Genomic DNA, 20,483 nt, shown 5'->3' with positions numbered 1-20,483 from the left:
GGCCAGGGTCCCCTCCTGGAGCTTGGGGACGTCGATGTGGGACATTCTGGCACCTACCAGTGCGTGGCCACCAACCAGCTGGATGAGCACCGTGTGTTCCAGGCGCTCAGCCCAGAGCTGGCCCTGGAGGTGACAGCAGAGGGACACTGGGGCACAGGTGGGGTCATATGGAGTCACTCTTTGGGTTCTTGGTGGCCCCTGAGGTTACAGGTGACCCAATGTGTCTCTATCTCTTTCCTGCAGTGGCCACAGGGGTCGGTGGTTCCCTATTGTTTCTGGTTCTGCTCCTGGGTGTCATCGTGGCCTGGCGCCCGTGGCACCGCATGGGTGGGTGACAATGGGGTCATGGGGGTCCCTGGTAGCCGTAGGATTTGGGGGTCTATAGCCTGACTTGGGGTGGGGCTGAGCCCCCAGTGACCTTGGCTGGGCTCCTATAGGGTTTGGGGAGATGCTGGAGGGTTGTGCAGGGTTGCTGGGATTCTTTCAGGGGTCGTGGGGGAGTTTGGAGGGCTTTGGTATTTTGAGCCTGAGTTAGTTGGTGACACTGCGAGGGTTCATGAATTCTGGGGCCCTTCAGGGATACTCAGGGATCCTGGTGGGAACTGAGGGTCCTGTGAGGGTTCAGGATTCCTGAGTGTGGTCATGGCCCTGGGACCCCACAGTCACCCCTCACTCTTTCCTTTGCAGCAGCCAGGAAGCACCAGGAAAGGTGAGTTGGGGGCTCCAGCCATGACCCCCCTTTTACCCCCAGCCCCACAATTCTCCATCTCCTCCCACACACCCCCTTATCCCAGCAGGGTCCCCCCGGAGCCCCCAGCCCCCCCAGAGGAGGAGGAGGTGCTGTACAGCCATGTTGTGATCACCAAGCAGACAGGCAGTGAGTACAGGTTGGGAGGTGACAGTGACACGTCACCCACAGGTGTCACTCCCTACCTTGGTCCTCCCAAACTGGTGTCTCTTTCAGGGTCCCCCAGCATCACCCCACCCCAGGACCCCCAGGTGACCTATGCAGAGCTGCCAGGACCCCATGGGCAACGGCGGGAATCCAGTGACATCTATGAGAATGTGCTGTGACAATGGGGGACACTGGGGGGCATGGGGGGACACTGGGAGCACTGGGTGACACTGGGGAGATCCCCACCCATGGGCACCAACACCTCTGTGTGCTTCCCCTATAAACCAGGGGCTGCTGACCCCCCCCCCCCCAGGTGAGGCACAAAAGGCAGAGATGCCAAAGGGCTGAGAGAAGAACAATTTCCTGCAAACAGCAATGACACAAGAAAACCAACAGCAACAGCAACAAGATTCAGAATCAAAAGGGTCAGAAAAGGAATGATTTCCAGGGAAAGCCCCAACAAGGAACAAACCCCAGACGCTGCCCCCAGCACGATTCCCCTACCAGAAGGAACCTGGCAGGTGGACCTTCATTGCTTTGATGGCCAAAGCAGCCTTCAGGAGGCTTGGGATTCTCTTCTCCTCTGTCTCCAAACCCTCCTCTGCTGTGTTCCCCCACACTATGATGTCACCAAGGCACTGTGGGCATTCCGGAGTTTCCCCCTGTCTCAGTTTGAAAGACAGGTGTTTGCTAAGAGAGGTTGAAACCTCCCTTAGGACAGAGAATGTGATTTCCCCTCCCTCTGAATTATTTCAATTTTGAAAATCAAGGGATTTCAGGCAAAGGTATGGGAAAAGGAATATCAGTTCTTTACTAGTATCTATAAACAAGCAGTAACAATAATAGCAACCACCAATAGACCCAGAAACCAATGGCAGATGACTTTTGAGCTGCCGAGCCTTTTCCCATGTGGTGTAATCACGGTTGCAAGCAGCAGGGGCGCTGTTGAGCTCCCGGCCGGGCAGGGCAGGTGTGATGACTGCCGAGCGGCTGCAGGTGGCGCTGTGGCGCAGGGTCAGGTCAGCCTCAGACAGCTGGTGATGTTGGAAGAGGCTGAGAAAGCAGGCAGGCAGCAAACAGCTCAGAGCGACGAGCAGGGCGGCAGGGGCAGGAGCTGGCTCTCCCCGGCTAGCCAGCGAGGTAGCAAGAGCTCTGCAGTCACAGCAGACACTGCAGTCTTGTGCGGCAGAGCGGGGAGGGCGGCAGGGACAGCCAGACCCCCTGTCAACTGCTGTGAGAAAATGCAGCCAGGGAAAAGCGCACTTCCCAGTGGGAAAGAGGTTAAATCTAAGCTCACCCAGCCAAGAGGAGAAAGGCAGAGCACAGCTGGATTTTCCTGTGGTCGCAGCCAGAAGCAAAGAGCAGCCTCTCCTCTCGGTGTCCGGATGACCAGAGTGCCAGTTCCAATGGCCAGTTCCTGCCTCACCCTGCCCCGCCCAAGCACACACTTTTGTCTCTTACAAAAGAGTTGATGGCTCTAATCACCCAGCTATTTGATGCTTAGTAACAGGAATGGAGAAAAAAATCTCAAGGCTCCCCAACCTCTCATACCCCTTTTCCAGGGCAGTTGGGATCAATCCATGGCACAGGGTGGGCTGTCAGAGACAGGAGCAGTTTGATGTCTGGAGACATTTTGGAACACCTGTGTGTGATAGGGGATTGGTCAGGCCTTATGTTGGGTGTGATAGGGTCCTGTGTGTCCATCAGTCTGTCAGCCATGGCACACTGGGGACAGTGTGATGCTCTGTCCAACCCAACTCCTGAGTGGCCAAGTGACTGGAAGTCCCACCTGGGGGGAGGGCCCATGGTGGCCCAGGGGCTTAAAAGGCAGAGCATGAAGTGGTCACATGTCTGACCCTGCTTTCTCTTGGAATGTGTGTCCCATCCACACTGGAACCCTGGATTTGGCAGCTGTCTTGGTTTAAAAGACAAATGTCTGCCAAGGTGGGTGGGAATAATCTTACAATGGAAAGAAGATGCCTCGCTCCAAATTATTATAACTTTGAAAATTTCAGGGCTTCCAGGCCTAACTGTAGAAAAAGGAAGAACGGTTCTTTACTAGAAAATAAAGAGAACAGAAGGGATCAAACAACACAATAACAGAAGCTTCCAACCTGCTGAGAGCTGTTTTTCCTTATTTGGTGTCAATATGACCACGGCCAGCAGGGGGCGCTGCAGGGATCGCTTAGGCCAGCAGGGGGCGCTGCAGGGATTGCTCAGGCCAGCAGGGGGCGCTGCAATCCAAGCGGGATCCTCTCCGTGGCCATGGCAGCCTCGGGCAGAGCAAAGAGGGGAAATCGCTCCTTTTGCAATCTCTCAGCACCAATCAGTCCCGGCAGCTCCACCGGCAGTGGGCAGAAGCGGTGAAGGCTGCAGCTCTGATCGCAGTGCCGAGGGGCAGCACAGCAGTGTCCTGGCCAGACACACACCCTGTGCAACACACACACCAATGCTCTCCCCAGTCCCGAATGGAAGGAAGGAAGCACCCACCCCCCAGCCGATTTTCAGCTCCACAACAGCACCTCTCATGGCATTACGGCACAATTCCCAAAACCCACAGCCTTTCAGTCCCTTTTCCTCAGTGTCCAATTCTCCAGCCCAGCAGTGACAGCCCCTGATGACACCCAGGAGCAGAACTAGGAACAGGAGGGTCCTGACAGCACCCAGGGCCACCGCTGGGGACAGAAGGGGTCACAGCAGGGTCACCTGTCACCGTGGGGATCCTGCAATCCCCCATGACCCCGTGTGACCCCACCTGTGCCCCAGTGTCCCCGCAGTGTCACCTCCAGGGGCAGCTCTGGGCTGAGCGCCCGGAGCATGCGGTGCCTGTCCAGCTGGTTGGTGGCCACGCACTGGTATGTGCGAGAATGTCCCACATCGATGTCCCCAAGCTCCAGGACAGGACCTTGATGATGCCCAGTCTGTTGGGGAGGGGCTGTGGGGCATTGGGGTGTGATCTGTGGGGTTCTGGCTGTGGGGTGTTCACCGTGCACCATCACTGTCGCCATCGCTGTCACCGGCACTGACTCCTCTGTCAGTGAGCCCTGAGCTCACGCAGTCCCGGTGGCAGCAGCTGCAGAGGGCAGGGACAGGACCCCCCCGGGCTGTGTAGCTGCAGAGGGCAGGGACAGGACCCCCCCGGGCTGTGTCACTCGCCAGGGCAGCCCCGCCCCCGAAACAAGAAAGGGAAATGAAGAGAGGAAAGAGCCCCAGGCTGGGGTGGGGGAAGGACAAGGGAATCCCCTAAAGGGGGTGAGGGTCAGCAGGGCAGTCCCAGCTCAGCTGGAGGGACTTTTCTGTCTCAGACCCGGGGAGGGGCTGAGAGGACAGGAGTGACAATGGTCCCTTTGGACCCCCACCCTTGGCCCCCCTGCCCATTCCCCAGGACCCCAATCTCCTGTGATTGCCCTCCCAGGAAACCTCTTCTTCTTCAGCCGCTATTCCCGTGGGATCCCTTTTCCCAAACCCCATTCCTGGGACACCCCAATTCCCTGGGACACCCCAATTCCCTGGGACACACATCCTTGGCTCCCCATTTTCCCTGAGCCTGAACTCCTGGGTCTCCCATGTCCCCACTGTGTCCTAGCATGTCCCAGCATATCCTTGCTATGTTGCCACCATGTCCCCATCATGTGCCCAGCCTGTCACCAACCCAGCCCCCACCAAGGGCCACCTACATGTGGGGACAAGATGTGACCTCACTTCCTTCTCCTCTGGCCGAAGAGCCACCAACAGAGACAGGTAGCCCCAGCAGTGTGTGACAGCCAGCCCAGATGGCCAGGGACACCGGGATGGCCGGGATGGTGGCACTGCTCCTGTGGGGTGAGTGCCCTGGGCACAGGCCTGATGCCCAGGGATAGCCCTGGTGAGGCAGAGAGCGGTGGGGAGGGGGCACAGGGGGGCCGTGGGGTCCTCTGAGGTCCCCAGTGCCAGCAGAACCAGTCCGTGGGGATGGACACTGGTGTGACTGGGTTGTGGAGTGTGGACAGGAACAGGGGGACAGGAATTTGGGGACAGTGATGTGGGGACAGAGACAAGAGGACAGGCACCATGAGGTAGTGGGGACAAGAGCTTTGGGGCTGGTGGCAGTGCCATCTCAGGCTGTCCACAATGTCCCCACGTCTCGCATCAGCCTGGAGTGGCCACAGTATCCCCATCCCTGGGACATCCGTGTCACTCTGGGTGTTCTCACAGGGACAGTTTGGGACACGCTTTGCCCCGGGTGAAGCTGTCACCTCGGGGCCACCCTAACCCAGCCCTGTCCTTTCTCCCTTCCAGCCCAGACCCTCAGCCTCGCTGGTGAGTCCCCAAGGGATGCCATGTCCCCATCCCGCGGTCCCCAGCCCTGTGCTGGCCCTGGCAGGCTGGTGTCCCCTGTCACCTGCAGGTGCCCGGATCACCCAGCTCCTCGTGGATCCCCCCTGGACACCAGCGGTGCTGTGGGACAGAGTGACACTGACCTGCCAGGGCTTGGGGACACTCAATGCCACCACCTGGTATAAGGATGGGCAGCGCTGGGGGAAGGAGGAAAGGGATCAGTTCCTTGTGACAGAGAAAGGAACCTACAGATGTGACAGACCTGGCGCCAGGCGCAGCTCTGCCATGAGAATCTTAAATGGTGAGGGAGGTTTGTGTCCCCAGCCTGACACCTGTGGGGACCCCGCGGGCTCTGCGTGAGCTCTGCTTCCTGGGTCACCTCCCTTGTGTCACGAGAGCCAATCTCTTGCAGATGGGGACATCCCAGAGCATCCCAGTGCAAGGGGACACCCGTGCTGCAATGGGGGACCCTTGGTGCCTCCCAGTGCCATTGAGACCCCGTGGTGAACCCTGTGGTGTGACAGGACCCTCCTGTCCCCCAGACTCATTGGTGTTGCAGATGCCAGCATGGGTGTTGCTGGAGGGGGACACCATGACACTGCACTGCCGAGTCAGGAAGGATGATTTTGTCACGATTGTGACATTTTACAAGAACAGGAAGGATCTGACTGGACCCCTCAATGGGACCGAACTGTCCCTGTCCCCTTTGCAGCTGCACCACAGTGGCAGCTACCACTGCAGGGGCTGGGTGAGCAATGAGCTGACACAGTGGGTACAGTCGAACCTGGTGACAGTGACAGTGCACGGTGAGCACCCCACGAACGGAACTGTGATACCCTGATATCCCCACACCTCACAGATTACACCCCACAGCCCCACAGCCCCTCCCCAATAGACTGGGCATCATTATCCACCATATCCCATCTCCTTCCCAGAGCTCTTCTCGGTGCCGGTGCTGGAGCTGGAGGGTCCCCCCGAGCCCACTGAGGGATCCCCCCTGAATCTCAGCTGCCTCAGCACCCCCAGCCCCCTGCGGCCCCGAGCCCCCCTCCTGCACCTCTTCTACCGGGACGGGCAGTTGCTGGGGGGCCCGCAGGGGTCCCCGCAGCTCCTGCTGCCCGCCGTGGGGGTCTCCCACTCGGGCAGTTACAGCTGCGAGGTGCGCTCCGAGGGGGGGGCCGTGCGGAAGAGCAGCGCCCGGCTCCGCGTCACGGTGCGCAGTGAGTGCGGGGATGGGCACGGCAACCCCACAGCCTCCCCGGGTACCCCAGCGCCAGCTGGTGACTCCCAGCCCTATTGGAGGTCCCTCCGGGGTCCCCAGGTCGCACCGCTCCTGTCTGCAACCCCTCACCCCTGCCTGGGGTCCCCTCCACCATCTCTTACATCTACTCTCTCCCCTCCTCATGTCCCCATCACACCCATGTCCCCCCACAGGGATCCCAGTGTCAGGGGTGTCCCTGTCGGAACAGCCCCCCGGGGCACAGGTGGCACTGGGTGACAGCCTGGTGCTGAGCTGCACGGTGGCCGCGGGGACAGGTCCTCTGTCCTTCTCCTGGCACCGGGAGGGCTCGGGGAGACCACTGGGCACTGTCCCCCACCTGGAGCTGTGCAGCATTGGCGAGAATGACAGTGGTCACTACCAGTGTCGGGCCAGGAATAGGGACAGCATGGCCGAAAGCCCCACACTGAATATCACTGTCCTGGGTGAGTGGGACTCTCGAGCTGGGGGCGACCCCAACCATGATATCCACATGCCCCCCCCGTTTCTCTCCCCCCACACCGTGTTCCAGCCCCTCCCCCACCCACCACCCCGTCTCTGTCCCCGCAGTGCCTGTGGCCAATGCCACCATCACCCCTGGCCCCCCGCCACTCCAGGTGCACACAGGTGACCCCGTGACCCTGTGCTGCTCGGTGCAGGTGGGCTCAGCACCTGTCACCTTCACCTGGCTGCGTGATGGGCAGGAGGTGGCCCAGGGTCCCCTCCTGGAGCTTGGGGACATCGATGTGGGACATTCTGGCACCTACCAGTGCAAGGCCACCAACCAGCTGGATGAGCACCGTGTGTTCCGGGCACTCAGCCCAGAGCTGGCCCTGGAGGTGACACCGTGGGGACACTGGGGCACAGGTAGGGTCACATGGGGTCACGGGGAGTTGAGGACTCCCGGGGTTCCGGGTGATCTCAGTGTCCCCCTGTGTCCCCAGCAGTGACTGTAAATGCCAGCAGGACCCTCCTGCACCTGGTGCTGCTCCTGGCTGTCATCGGGGGCTGTCACTGGTGGCACCGCCCAGGTGGGTGACAATGGGGGGTTTGGGGGTCTTGGAGTGAGGGGAAACCCCGAGAGTGTGGGGAGAGATGGGGCAGTGTTGGAAAACGCAGTTTTCCAGCAAAACTTATGCTAACAGAATTCTCAGGCCTCAGTAAAATTCCAACAAGCTACAGTGGTTTGTTTGCTTGAGAATGTTCTGTGGGAAGAATGTCATGAGAAAGATTAGGGAATCAGAAGTGTTATGAGAAAAGAATAAGGGAGTTAACAGGAGGATCCCCGAATGTGTGAGAACAGACTGCAAGTGTGTGTGTGTATCTATGAATAGTAACTTCTGTAACAGTATATAAGTCTCTCGTTTGATGAAATAAAATGGAGCTTACTTTATATCTCATATTGAGACTGCCGTGAGTTCCCTCTCGTTGTTTCTCTTTAAATGGTGACTCCGACGACTACGGACCCTAACAGCGGAGTTTTACAACCTTGCTTCTGAGAGCGGCGGGAACGGAGAGGCGCCGAAGCGTGCAGCAATGGTGTGTCAAAATCTTCGCCCGAACCGGGGAAGATCCTGCAGACACAGGCCGAATAGGACCTGCCTACCGTGAGGGCTACACTTCGGTGAACTGCACGAACTCTGGCAACTGCGAGCTTCAATAGAGTGCTTAGACGGTGTCGACCAGGACCCTGAAAACCAGCTGGACCAAAATGGAATCAGAGGTAGCCCAAATTTTATTGTTATGCTTTTTAGAAAAGCACGGACTCGGTAAAAATGGCCTATCACACTTAATGGGCCTGATAGTGGTAGGACAAGCTTATGGATTTTTTACAAATCCTATTACAGTATTCAGTGTAGGAGAGTGGTTGAATTACGGAGCTGTTTTGCTTTTGGACTGTGATAAAATAGCAAGAAAGCTTGGCAAACCATGGAGTAAAGTTGTAGCCTGCTTACAAATACATGCCACAAAGCAAAACCTTGCCTGGCTCACGGCACAGGACATAGTACCCGCATTGAGCAGAGAAAAACCTGTGAGTTACTGTGCCGCTTTTGATATGCGTAAAACTTCGGCCGCGGCACAGCAGCCGGGAAAACCCCCCCCGCCAGGGAGGGGGGGGGGAGAGAGAGCACGCCATGCTGCTGCCGACAGCCGAGAAAACAAAGTTACTCGATTGGATGAAAAATCTGTTCCTGTCTCAATGTATCACAGAGCTTGGCAATTTTACAACGAAAAACATCTTAGCTGCTTTGTTTGAGAGAGTCACTGTTGAACTTTTGCCAGAACAACTGAATGCTTTGTTAGAACGAGCTCAGATATCGCGGGTAAAGAAACAGAGTAACCAGAAATCATCCCGATGTTACCGATGCGGGAGTGAGAGACACATACGAAAAAACTGTAACAGAAAAGTTTGGTGTTCCCGCTGCAACAGAGATACTCACAGCTCAGAAGCTTGCAGAAACAAAGACCAAAACCAGCGGCGGCCCCTACCCCTCACTGCGCGCCGCCGGCACGCCACACAAAGAGACCTGTGGCAGAAGTTGCTCCAGCCGTGGTTTCCGGCCGAATGACAACCAGAGCGGAAGTCCCAGAGGGTGCCCCGGTGGGCGGAGCCGCGAGCCATCCACGCCTCCTTCACTGCCCCAACTGTAACGTCTGTGGTGAAACCCTAAACTCTACTCCTCCCCAAGGATGAGGAAATGATTGGCAACCTCAGCAGCGAACCAGAACTAACCAACAGCGTTGCCAGCAAAACAGCAGTTTGATACAGGATGGAGTTGTTTCTTTTGTAATCATGGAGAACTTTTAAGAGTTTCAAAGATGTGAATCTTCTTCAGTGCTCTGAACTGGAGATCCTTCATCTCCCGCTCGGGAATCACGTCCATGTCGTTCCCCATGGCGGCAGCGATCCCACCGCGCTCTCTAGCTTCAGAAACAAATCTTTGAACACGTTCTCCAGCTGTTCTCTCCAAAACCTCTAATTATTCGCTTTGCAGGGTGAAACATCCATTGCCACGTATTGACCAACAGACCAAAACCTATTTCCAGCAATTTACTAATAAAGAAGCATTGTAACAAGATATTATCCTGATAAAAAAATAATAACACCTTGAATACTAAAAGCCTTGAACAAAAGCTGAATTTTGCTGAAGCATTTGTGTGTATGTGTGAATATTGTAGGCCTACTGAGAGTGTGTTGAATGCTTTAATGTGGATGAAATCTGTGATTGATGAGAGTGTGATTTTGATTTCTCGAGAGTTTTGATGTGTGAATGAAAAACCTGTGAGTGAAGTTATACTAAATAGTTTAAACTACCTGTTAAGTATCTTTGGTTAAGCATAGATTCTGTTAAAGTTAAGTAATAGTGAATTTAAATTCTATTAAGTTGTAAATTCTGTTAAAGTTAAAATTCTGTTAAGTAATATTAAGTGATGTTAATTTTAAATTCTGTTAAGTTTTAAATCTTGTTAGAGTTAAGTTGTTAAGGTAATATCAATTTTAAATTCCATTATAGTTAAGTCCTAATTGTTAGTTTAAAATAAGATTTATTAAGATTAAGTTTTATTCATTTTTAGTGATATTAATTTTAAGTTTTAAATTTGTTAGTTTATATTATTATTCACAAAAGCTTTGCAGTTTTATTTTTCTTAGTTAAAGTCAAATGATAATATCCACTGTTTTCAAATATTTCATCTCACCTTATATAGCTATCTACAAAAGTGGTAACATGTTAAGATACTCTCCTTATTGATATTAATCAAAGCTTGTTTATAAGATGTTCTAAGAAAACCCTTCCACTTAGCACCTAAGCTCTGCCCAAGCTTTGGTTCTAACTGGCTGGGAAACATGCCATGAGTCCAAAGTGTTTTGCATCAAAATGTGATCAATTAATTTTCATTTACCAAATTGAGTTTATAAGAGCTAAACCTTCTTCCAAGTAAACTTGGAGTCCTTACCCAGGAAAGGTTCTCCAAGCTTTACCTGTGAAGTGAATGTTTTCAGCAATGACAATTTCTAGACCATGGCAACATATTTAAATAACTAGTGAAATTTCCTTAGGTAAATTTATAACAATTCTAATAATAAGAATTACTTATAGCTAAGCAAATTAATCTGATAACAGACAACATCTGTTCTCACAAGCGAAACGGGGGCACTGTTGGAAAACGCAGTTTTCCAGCAAAACTTATGCTAACAGAATTCTCAGGCCTCAGTAAAATTCCAACAAGCTACAGTGGTTTGTTTGCTTGAGAATGTTCTGTGGGAAGAATGTCATGAGAAAGATTAGGGAGTCAGAAGTGTTATGAGAAAAGAATAAGGGAGTTAGCAGGAGGATCCCTGAATGTGTGAGAACAGACTGCAGGTGTGTGTGTGTATCTGTGAATAGTAACTTCTGTAACAGTATATAAGTCTCTCGTTTGGTGAAATAAAATGGAGCTTACTTTATATCTCATATTGAGACTGCCGTGAGTTCCCTCTCGTCGTTTCTCTTTAGGGCAGCACCCAGAGCTCCTGAGCTGGGGGAAACAGAGCCCCCAGTGACCTTGGCTGGGCGTCCTGGGTGGTGTTGGGGGGTCATCCTTAGATGTTGGGGGATCTTTCAGGGATCCTATGAGAGTTTGGGAGTTTACTCTCCCTGCCGGACTTGGGGCTCAGAGGCTCAGGGGGTCGGGAGCACTGGGGACACTGTGGTGGTGCAGAACTTCATGGGGTTCAGGTGTTCCTGGGGTCCAGGGGGGAATCAGTGTCCTGTGGGAATCAGGGCTGCAGTGGGGATTTGGGGGTCCCGTGGGACAGGTCCCCCAGGACAGAACCTGTCACTCCCCGGATGACTCTGAGCACAAACAGCCTCTTCCTTCTGCTGCGGGAAAGGGAAAGTGAAAGTGTTGGGAGGCACAGCCGGACACCCCTATCCCCCACAGCCCCCCAACCCTCCCTGAACTCCCTTCTCCCCCTCCTCAGGGTCACCCAAACCCGATCCCTGCTCAGGAGCTCCCCGGGATCGCCGAGCCGGGAATTGGGGCAGTGTGAAATTGAGGGGAAAAAGGGAAGAAATGGAAATAGAGGAAAAAGCCCCTGGGAGAGGAAGAGGGGGAAGCACAGAGCCGGAGCACCCCAGAATCCCCCCGGAGTGACCCCCAGGCCATGAGGAGCCCAAGGGGCTGTGCTGGGCCCTGGGTCACCCCAACATCTGAGGCACCCAGTGCAGGAGCTGTGACCCACATGCCCACCCAGCCACTGCCCATCCCTGGCACCCCCATTGCCCTGGGAACCCAACCATGGGACCCCCATTCCCTATGTCCCCCCAGCCTGGGACTGCCATTGCCCAGGGTCTCCATGGCCCAGGACCCCCATTGCCGAGGAGCCCCCTCCCCTTGATTCCATCCCCTGCACCCTCCCTTCCCCCAGGACTCCCATTGCTCTGGGACCTCAATCTTTGACTCTGCTGAGCTCCTGTGTCCCAAATCGTCAAAGCCCCGTGTCCCAGCATGTCCCCAGCCTGTCCCACCATGTCCCCAGCCTGTCCCACCATGTCCCCTGCCATGTCCCCACCATGTCCCCAGCTTGTGGCCACCCTGCCCCCACCATGTGCCAGGTTCTCGTGGGGATGAGGAGTGACCTCATTTCCTTCCCCTTTGGCCCAAGAGCCACCAACAGGGACAGGTGGCCCCGGCAGTGTGTGACAGCCAGCCTGGATGGCCGGGGACAGCGGGATGGCTGGGAAGGTGGCACTGCTGCTGTGGGGTGAGTGCCCTGGGCACAGGGGTGACAGCCCAGGGATGGCCCTGGTGAGGCAGAGAGCGGTGGGGAGGGGGCACAGGGCGGCTGTGGGGTCCCCTGAAGTCCCCAAAGCCAGCAGAGCCAGTCCGTGGGGGTGACCATGGTTGTGGAGTGGCCGTGGGGACAGGTGAGAAGGGACAGAAAGATGAGGGCAATAATGGGGGACACGGGTGTGGGGAGGGACCATGGGGCTGGGGCGGGTGTGAGGACAGGGGCAGGGACACAGGGCTGTAGGGACAGGGACAGGGGAACAAGGGGACAGGGACCATCGGGATGGGATATGGGGTCAGGTGCTGTGGGGCAGGTGGGGTGAGCTGTGCCAGCACGGGGTGGCCGTGGTGTTCCCATCCCCGAGACATCCGTGTCACACGGCTGTCCCCACGGGGACAGTTTGGGGACAATGCCACACTACACCTCCCGGGTGACACTGTCTCCGAGGTGGCACCTCCAGTTAGCCCTCTTCCTTCTCCCTTCCAGCCCAGACCCTCAGCCTCGCTGGTGAGTCCCCAAGGGATGCCATGTCCCTGCCCTGCTGTCCCCAGCGCTGCGCTGGCCCTGGCAGGCTGGTGTCCCCTGTCACCTGCAGGTGCCCAGACCAGCCAGCTCCTCGTGGATCCCCCCTGGACACCAGCGGTGGTGTGGGACAGAGTGACACTGACCTGCCAGGGCTTGGGGACATCCGGTGTCACCACCTGGTTCAGGGATGGGAAGCTCTGGGGGCAGACTGCAGCTGGCCACTACACTGTCGCTGTGAGTGGCACCTATAATTGTCACCGAGCCTGCACAGGGTTCAGCCCCTCCGTGAGCATCTCAAACGGTGAGGGAGTTTGGTGTCCCCAGCCTGTCACCCGCGGGGACCCTGAGAGCTCTGGGTGAGCTCTGCTTCCTGGGTCACACCCATGGTGTGACAAGAGCCTGTCCCCTGCACGGGGACATCCCAGAGCATCCCAGTGCCATGGGACCCCTCTGTTGGAATTGGGGATCCCCTGGTGCTCTGTGTGTGACACAGTGGGGGTCCCAGTGCCATCAGGACATGCCGGTGTGATGTGTCCCCACTTGTCCCCAGACTGGCTGGTGCTGCAGGTGCCAGCGCGGCCGCTGCGGGAGGGGGACACGGTGACACTGCGCTGCCGGGGAATGCAGAACCAGCCTGTCACCTCGGTGTCCTTCTACCGCGAGAAGGAGGAACTGGGGAGGTCTGTAAATGGGACCGAGCTGTCCCTGTCCCCCCTGCAGCTGAACCACAGCGGCAGCTATCGCTGCAAGGGCTTGGTGAGCTTCGGAACGTCACTGGTGTCGCAGGAGTCGAATCTGGTGACAGTGACAGTGCATGGTGAGCACCACACAGCCACCACCCCGGCATCCCCACAGCCTCTCCCCAGCGGCCTTGGGGTCACTGTCCCCATCTCCCATCACCGCCTGGGGACACCCATGCTTCCCCGACAGCCTCCCGGGTCACCCAACCCTGTTGGAGGTCCCCACAGTGTCCCCAGGTCTCACCACCCCTGTCTGCATCCCCTCATCCCCTGCATCCCCCTGCAGCTCTCCCCTCCCTGATCTCCCACCGCTCCCTTTCTCACCCACTCGGCTCTCCTCCATCCTCTCCTACATCTCCTCCCTCCCCTCCTCATGTCCCCATCACACCCATGTCCCCCACAGATGTCCCACTCTCGGGGGTGTCTCTGTCGGCACAGCCCCCCGGGGGACAGGTGGCACTTGGTGACAGCCTGGTGCTGAGCTGCACGGTGGCCGCGGGGACAGGTCCCCTGTCCTTCTCCTGGCACCGGGAGGGCTCAGGGACACTGCTGGGCACTGGCCCTAAACTGGAGCTGAGCAAGGTTATGAAGAATGACAGTGGCCACTACAAGTGCCGGGTCAGCGACGGAGAGAGTGTGGCTGAGAGTCCCACACTGAATGTCACTGTTCTTGGTGAGCGACACCCTCGGGCTGGGGGTGACCCCAAACATGGCATTCCCAATCCCACCCATCCCATCCTCATTGCCCCACAGCTGCTGCCAGCTCCCTCAGCCCCGTCTCTGTCCCTGCAGTGCCCGTGGCCAATGCCACCATCACCCCTGGCCCCCCGGCACTCCAAGTGCACGCAGGTGACCCCGTGACCCTGCGCTGCTCGGTGCAGGTGGGCTCAGCACCTGTCACCTTCATCTGGCTGCGCGATGGGCACGAGGTGGCCCAGGGTCCCCTCCTGGAGCTTGGGGACATCGATGTGGGACATTCTGGCACCTACCAGTGCGTGGCCACCAACCAGCTGGATGAGCACCGTGTGTTCTGGGCGCTCAGCCCAGAGCTGGTCCTGGAGGTGACTCTGCAGGGACACTGGGGCACAGGTGGGGTCACATGGGGTCACTGGGGGTGAAGACTCCTGAGGTGAGTGGTGACCCTCATGACCCATCTGTCCCCAGCAGTGGCTGTGAACGTCGGCAGGACCCTCCTGTTCCTGGTGCTGCTCCTGGCTGTCATCGGGGGCTGTCACTGGTGGTACCGCCCGGGTGGGTGACAATGGGGGGGCCATGGGGGTCCTGGAGAGAGTTGGGGTTTTTCCTCCCTGCCGGGCTTGGGGCTCAGGGGGGTCGGGAGCACTGGGGACACTGCAGTCGTGCAGAACTTCATGGGGTTCAGGAGTTCCTGGGGTCCAGGGAGGAATCAGTGTCCTGTGGGAATCGGGGCTGCAGTGGGGATTTGAGGGTCCCGTGGGGATTTGGGGTCCCGTGGGTGGTTGGAGCTCCCAAGGTGCCAGGAAGGTTCAGGGATCTCAGGGACCCCACAGTCACCTCCTCCCCTTTTCCCTGCAGCCTCCAGGAAGTCCCAGGACAGGTGAGGGGGGCTCCGGCCATGACTGCCCATTCACCCTCCCAGCCCCAGGGGGGCACAGGAACCTTTTCCCTCTTGTTGCACCCAAACTGCAGCTTTTTTATTAAACAGGGAAAAAAGTGGTTTGTTTGTTCAGCTCTGTCTGTTCAGCTCGGGAAGGAGATGGATCCAGGTCAGGCTGTCGAGAAGATCCGTGAGGGATTTGCAGGATTTTTGGGGCTCTCTCAGTCCCCTGGGGAGGGTGCCAAAATGATCAATTGGGGCATTTCTGGACTGGTTCCCTCGCAGCTGCACCGAGAGCCCCGAGAGCCCCGGGATGGAGCCGGGGACAGCCTGAGGTGTCCCCCGAGCCCAGCCCAGCCCCGCCGCAGCCCTGCCCGGTGCCCCCCGGTGCCCAAAGCCCCGCAGCCGGCGCTCCCCGAGCGGCTCTGAGCCCCGCAGCTGCTGCGGAGCCTCGGCCGGGCTCAGCCCTGGGGCGGGCGGGGGGCGCCGGGAGGGAGGGAGCGGGAGGCTGGGGGAGAGCAGGGAGCCCGGCAGGAGCCGCCGGTGCAGTAGGGGATGCCCGAAGGGTGCTGTGAGCCCTTGTGAAACCCACGTTGGAGAAGTGCCCGAGAGGGGAATGTGTGTTTAAGGTGTGTTTCACTTCTCATTCTTCAGCTCTGATTCGATGGTTGATAAATTCAATTTTCTTCCTTTTGCTGCAGGAAAGGGAAAGTGAGAGTGTTGGGGGGCACAGCTGGACACCCCCATCCCCCACAGCCCCCAATCCTTCCTGAACTCCCTTCTCCCGCTCCTTAGGGTCACCCAAACCCGATCCCTGCTCAGGAGCTCCCTGAGATCGCTGAGACAGGAATTCGGGCAGTGTGAAATTGAGGGGAAAAGGGAAGAAATGGAAATAAAGAAAGGAAAAAGCGCCTGGGTGGGGGAGGGGGCACAGAGCCAGAGACCCTCGGAATCCCCCTGGGGTGACCCCCAGGCCATGAGGAGCCCGAGGGGGCTGTGCTGGGCCCTGGGTCACCCCAACATCTGAGGCACCCAGTGCAGGAGCTGTGACCCACATGCCCACCCAGCCACTGCCCATCCCTGGCACCCCCATTGCCCTGGGAACCCAACCATGGCACCCCCATTCCCTATGTCCCCCCAGCCTGGCACTGCCATTGCCCAGGGTCTCCATGGCCCAGGACCCCCATTGCCGAGGAGCTCCCTCCCCTTGATTCCATCCCCTGCACCCTCCCTTCCCCCAGGACTGTGATTCCCCCAGGACCTCCATCCCACTGGGAACTCCATCTTTGGCTCTACACATCCCCTGTGTCCCCAGTCGTGGGAATCCGGTGTCTTGCCATGTCCCCAGCCTGTCCCACCATGTCCCCGTCATGTCCCCGCCCTGCCCCCAGCTTGTGGCCAGCCTGTCCCCACCAGGTGTCAAACACGCCTGAGTAAGAGATGTGACCTCGTTTCCTTCCCGTTTGGCCCAAGAGCCACCAACAGGGACAGGTGGCCCCGGCAGTGTGTGACAGCCAGCCTGGATGGCCGGGGACAGCGGGATGGCTGGGAAGGTGGCACTGCTGCTGTGGGGTGAGTGCCCTGGGCACAGGGGTGACAGCCCAGGGATGGCCCTGGTGAGGCAGAGAGCGGTGGGTAGGGGGCATAGGGGGGCTGTGGGATCTCTGAAGTCCCCAATGCTAGTAGAGCCAGTTCTTGGGGGGAGAGACTGGTGTGACTGGGTTGTGGAGTGGCTGTGGGGACAGGAACAGGGGAACAGGAAAAGTGGAACAGGAACGGGGGGACAGGAATGTGGGGACAGGCAGCATGAGACTGGGGCAGGTGTGGGACAGAGCAAGGGGACAAGGGATGGAAGGGACAGGGACAAGAGGACAGGCACATGGGGTGGTGGGGACAAGAGCTTTGGGGCCTGGTAGCAGTGACCTGTGTCCCCATGTCCTGCATCAGCCTGGGGTGGCCACAGTGTCCCCATCCCTGAAACCTCTGTACCACTCTGGTGCCCCTATGGGGACAATTTGGGGACACCCTGTGCCCTGGGTGTCGCTGTCCTGACCCAGCCCTGTCCTTTCTCCCTTCCAGTCCAGACCCTCAGCCTCACTGGTGAGTCGCCAAGGGATGCCATGTCCCCACCCTGTTCTCCCCAGCCACACACTGGTCCTGGCAGTCTGGTGTCCCCTGTCACCTGCAGGTGCTCAGACCACCCACCTCCTCGTGGATCCCCCCTGGACACCAGCGGTGCTGTGGGACAGAGTGACACTGACCTGTCAGGGTTCGGGGACAACCAATGGCACCACCTGGTACAAGGATGGGCAGCGCTGGTGGCCGAATGCACCTGCCAGCTTCACTGTCTCCAAGAGTGGCACCTACATGTGTGACAAACCCGGCACTGGGCGCAGCCCCTCCGTGAGGGTCTCAGACGGTGAGGGAGGTTTGTGTCCCCAGCCTGGCACCCTGAGGGCTCTGGGTGGGCTCTGCTTCCTGGGTCACCCCCTGGTGTGACCAGAGCCTGTGTCCTGCACATGGGGACATCCCAGAACATCCCAATGTGAGAGGACTTCCCTCCTGGAATTGGGGACCCCTGAGGTGTTGGAGGTGACAGAGTGGGGGGTCCCAGATCCATTGGGACATGCTGGTGTGACGTCTCCCCACTTGTCCCCAGACTCGTTGGTGCTGCAGGTGCCAGCATGGCCGCTGCTGGAGGGGGACACGGTGACACTGCGCTGCCGGGGCTGGCAGAACTCCCCTGTAACCTCGGTGTCCTTCTACCGCGAGGAGGAGGAACTGGGCTGGGCCGTCAATGGGACCGAGCTGTCCCTGTCCCCCCTGCAGCTGAACCACAGTGGCAGCTATCGCTGCAAGGGCTGGGTGAGCTTCGGAACATCACTGGTGTCAGAGTCTAAGCCAGTGACAGTGACAGTGACAGTGCATGGTGAGCACCCCACAGCCGCCACCCCGACATCCCCACAGCCTCTACCCAGGGGCTTTGGGGTCACCGTTCCCATCTCCCATCACTGCCTGGGGACCCCCATCCTTCCCTGAAAGCCTTCCGGGTCGCCCCGACACAACTGGGGACACCCAGTCCGACTGGAGGTCCCCCCACTGTCCCCAGGTTGCACCACCCCTGTCTGCATCCCCTCACCCCTCTCCGGGGTCCCCTGTATCCCTTTCCATGTCTCCCATCCCTGAATCCCCCACCACTCCCTTTCTCACCCACTCGGGTCTCCTCCACCCTCTCCTACATCTCCTCCCTCCCCTCCTCATGTCCCCATCACACCCATGTCCCCCCACAGGGATCCCAGTATGAGGGGTGTCCCTGTCAGCACAGCCTCCCCGGGGGACAGGTAGCACTGGGTGACAGCCTGGTGCTGAGCTGCACGGTGGCCGTGGGGACAGGTCCTCTGTCCTTCTCCTGGCACTGGGAGGGCTTGGGGACGCCACTGGGCATTGGCTCCGCCTGGAGCTCAGCAAGGTTGGGGACAATGATAGTGGCCGCTACCAGTGCCGGGTCAGTGACGGGGACAACACGGTTGAAAGGGACCCATTGATTGTCACTGTCCTGGGTGACCAGGACCCTCGGGCTGGGGGTGACCCCAAACACGGCATCCCCCATCCTGCCCTCATTTCCCTCCATCCCCTCCACCCAAACCTGTTGCCAGCCCCTCCCCCACCCTCAGCCCCGTCTCTGTCCCCGCAGTGCCCGTGGCCAATGCCACCATCACCCCTGGCCCCCCGGCACTCCAGGTGCACACAGGTGACCCCGTGACCCTGCGCTGCTCGGTGAAGGTGGGCTCAGCACCTGTCACCTTCACCTGGCTGCACAATGGGCACGAGGTGGCCCAGGGTCCCCTCCTGGAGCTTGGGGACGTCGATGTGGGACATTCTGGCACCTACCAGTGCGTGGCCACCAACCAGCTGGATGAGCACCGTGTGTTCCGGGCACTCAGCCCAGAGCTGGCCCTGGAGGTGACACTGCGGGGACACTGGGGCACAGGTGTCACAGGTGGGGGTCATACGGGGTCACGGGGAGTGCAGGACCTTTGAGGTTCTTTGTGACCTCAATGTGTCCTTCTCTGTCCCCAGCAGTGGCCGAAGGGGTTGGTGGTTCCCTGTTGCTCCTGGTTCTGCTCCTGGCTGCCATCCTGGGCTGGCGCTGGTGGCACCGCATGGGTGGGTGACACTGGGGGATGGGCAGCGGTGGGAAGCCCCCCAGAGTGGGAGAGCGATGTGCAGCACCCACTGCCTCTTCCTTGGGTGGAGCTGAGCCCCCAGTGACCTTAGCTAAGCTCCTGTGGGGTTTGAGGTGGTGTTGGGATTTTGGGTGTTTTCTGGGGTCCTGAGGGAATTGGGAGATCTCCCCTTTCCGCTGTATTTGGGATCTCTGGGCGCTCAGGGGATCTTGAGCTTTGGGGTGGTTCAGGGGTTTTGGGGGTTCAGGGATGCTTAGGAGGCCCGGGGGCAATCAAGGGTCCTGGGAGGTTTCAGTGGCCCCAGGGACCTCATTGTCAACCCCACTCCTCTTTCTTTTGCAGCCACCAGGAAGCCCCAAGACAGGTGAGTGGGGAGCTGCAGTCCTGACCCCCTTTATCCCCACCCCACAGCGCCACAGCCACAGCCACCCCTTTTATCCCCGCAGGGTCCCCTCGGTCCCCCCGGAGGATAGGGAGGTGCTTTACACCCAGGTCGTGAGCACCGCGAGGGCAGAGGGTGAGTACGGGTGTTGGGGACAGGGACAGGGACAGGGACAGGGACGGGGATGGGGACGGGGACGGGGACAGGGACATGTCACCCTCGGGTGTCACCCGCCCCAGTCACTGCCTCTCGCAGGGCCCCCCCGTGCCACATCCCCCCAGGTGACCTACGCGGAGCTGCCGGGACCCCACGGGCGGCAGCCGGACTCTGGTGACATCTACGACAATGTGCTGTGACACTGGGGACACTGGAGGCACTATGGACACTGGGGGCACTGGAGATCCCCTCCCCTGGGCACCCCTCGTGCGTGTCCCCCTCCGGCTCCTGTGGGACACAGGGGGTGGCCACCAGTGTGGAGGTCCCATGTGGGGTCTCTTTTCCATCCCAGTGCTCCCAGTATCCGCAGAGGCTTTCCCATCCACTCCCTAGCTGCCGGCAGCTGGCCCTGTCCCCTCCCCGTGGCCACCAGGAACTGCCGGCAGCTGGCCCTGTCCCCTCCCCGCCCGTGGCCACCACCTCTCTGTCCCTCTGAGCCCCATGGATTTGGGAAAACCAGTGCGGGACCAGCGCAGCGTGACCCAAAATGGCCGGAGCTGGTGGGGGGTGATGGGGACACCCCAAGGGACACGAGGGACACCCCGGGGGACATGAGGGACACCCCGCAGCCCTGGAGAAGCCCCCGGCTCAGGAGGGACGGGTGGGGGGAAGGA

The 20,483-nt window shown here is 58.6% G+C and overlaps 2 protein-coding genes and 1 long non-coding RNA gene across 3 annotated transcripts in view; all 3 read left to right on the top strand.

Annotated features, from left to right (window-relative positions):
• Positions 1-20,155, top strand: part of LOC146420355 (uncharacterized) — a 22,634-nt gene extending 2,479 nt beyond the window's left edge. The window contains exons 2-3 of the long non-coding RNA XR_014849208.1: positions 19,718-19,788; positions 19,909-20,155. This is a non-coding gene — a long non-coding RNA (uncharacterized LOC146420355). The remainder of the gene's footprint in view (positions 1-19,717; positions 19,789-19,908) is intronic.
• On the top strand, positions 219-1,090 carry LOC146420357 (uncharacterized). The gene is made up of 4 exons (XM_085048367.1): positions 219-327; positions 688-709; positions 798-877; positions 965-1,090. Exons 1-4 carry the CDS (start codon positions 219-221, stop codon positions 1,072-1,074), a joined length of 321 nt encoding a protein of 106 aa, XP_084904493.1. The 3' UTR covers positions 1,075-1,090.
• On the top strand, positions 12,515-18,388 carry LOC146420356 (Fc receptor-like protein 4). The gene is made up of 9 exons (XM_085048366.1): positions 12,515-13,002; positions 13,319-13,585; positions 13,912-14,181; positions 14,301-14,597; positions 14,673-14,759; positions 17,164-17,184; positions 17,273-17,487; positions 17,821-18,013; positions 18,375-18,388. Exons 1-9 carry the CDS (start codon positions 12,771-12,773, stop codon positions 18,386-18,388), a joined length of 1,596 nt encoding a protein of 531 aa, XP_084904492.1. The 5' UTR covers positions 12,515-12,770.
• Positions 20,156-20,483: the final 328 nt, after the last annotated feature.

This window comes from Lichenostomus cassidix, unplaced genomic scaffold (assembly GCF_008360975.1).
Source record: "Lichenostomus cassidix isolate B80296 unplaced genomic scaffold, HeHo_3.0 HiC_scaffold_852, whole genome shotgun sequence".
In the NCBI taxonomy this organism is placed as follows: domain Eukaryota; kingdom Metazoa; phylum Chordata; class Aves; order Passeriformes; family Meliphagidae; genus Lichenostomus; species Lichenostomus cassidix.
This window is presented reverse-complemented; position numbering and strand designations above follow the sequence as displayed.

Coding starts and splice junctions, on each gene's coding strand:
- LOC146420357 (XM_085048367.1), top strand. CDS start 219: ATGTGTCTCTATCTCTTTCCTGCAGTGGCCACAGGGGTCGGTGGTTCC. Junction 710..797: donor GCCAGGAAGCACCAGGAAAG/GTGAGTTGGGGG, acceptor TTATCCCAGCAG/GGTCCCCCCGGAGCCCCCAG. Junction 878..964: donor GATCACCAAGCAGACAGGCA/GTGAGTACAGGT, acceptor TGTCTCTTTCAG/GGTCCCCCAGCATCACCCCA.
- LOC146420356 (XM_085048366.1), top strand. CDS start 12,771: ATGTCCCTGCCCTGCTGTCCCCAGCGCTGCGCTGGCCCTGGCAGGCTG. Junction 13,586..13,911: donor GGTGACAGTGACAGTGCATG/GTGAGCACCACA, acceptor TGTCCCCCACAG/ATGTCCCACTCTCGGGGGTG. Junction 14,182..14,300: donor ACTGAATGTCACTGTTCTTG/GTGAGCGACACC, acceptor CTGTCCCTGCAG/TGCCCGTGGCCAATGCCACC.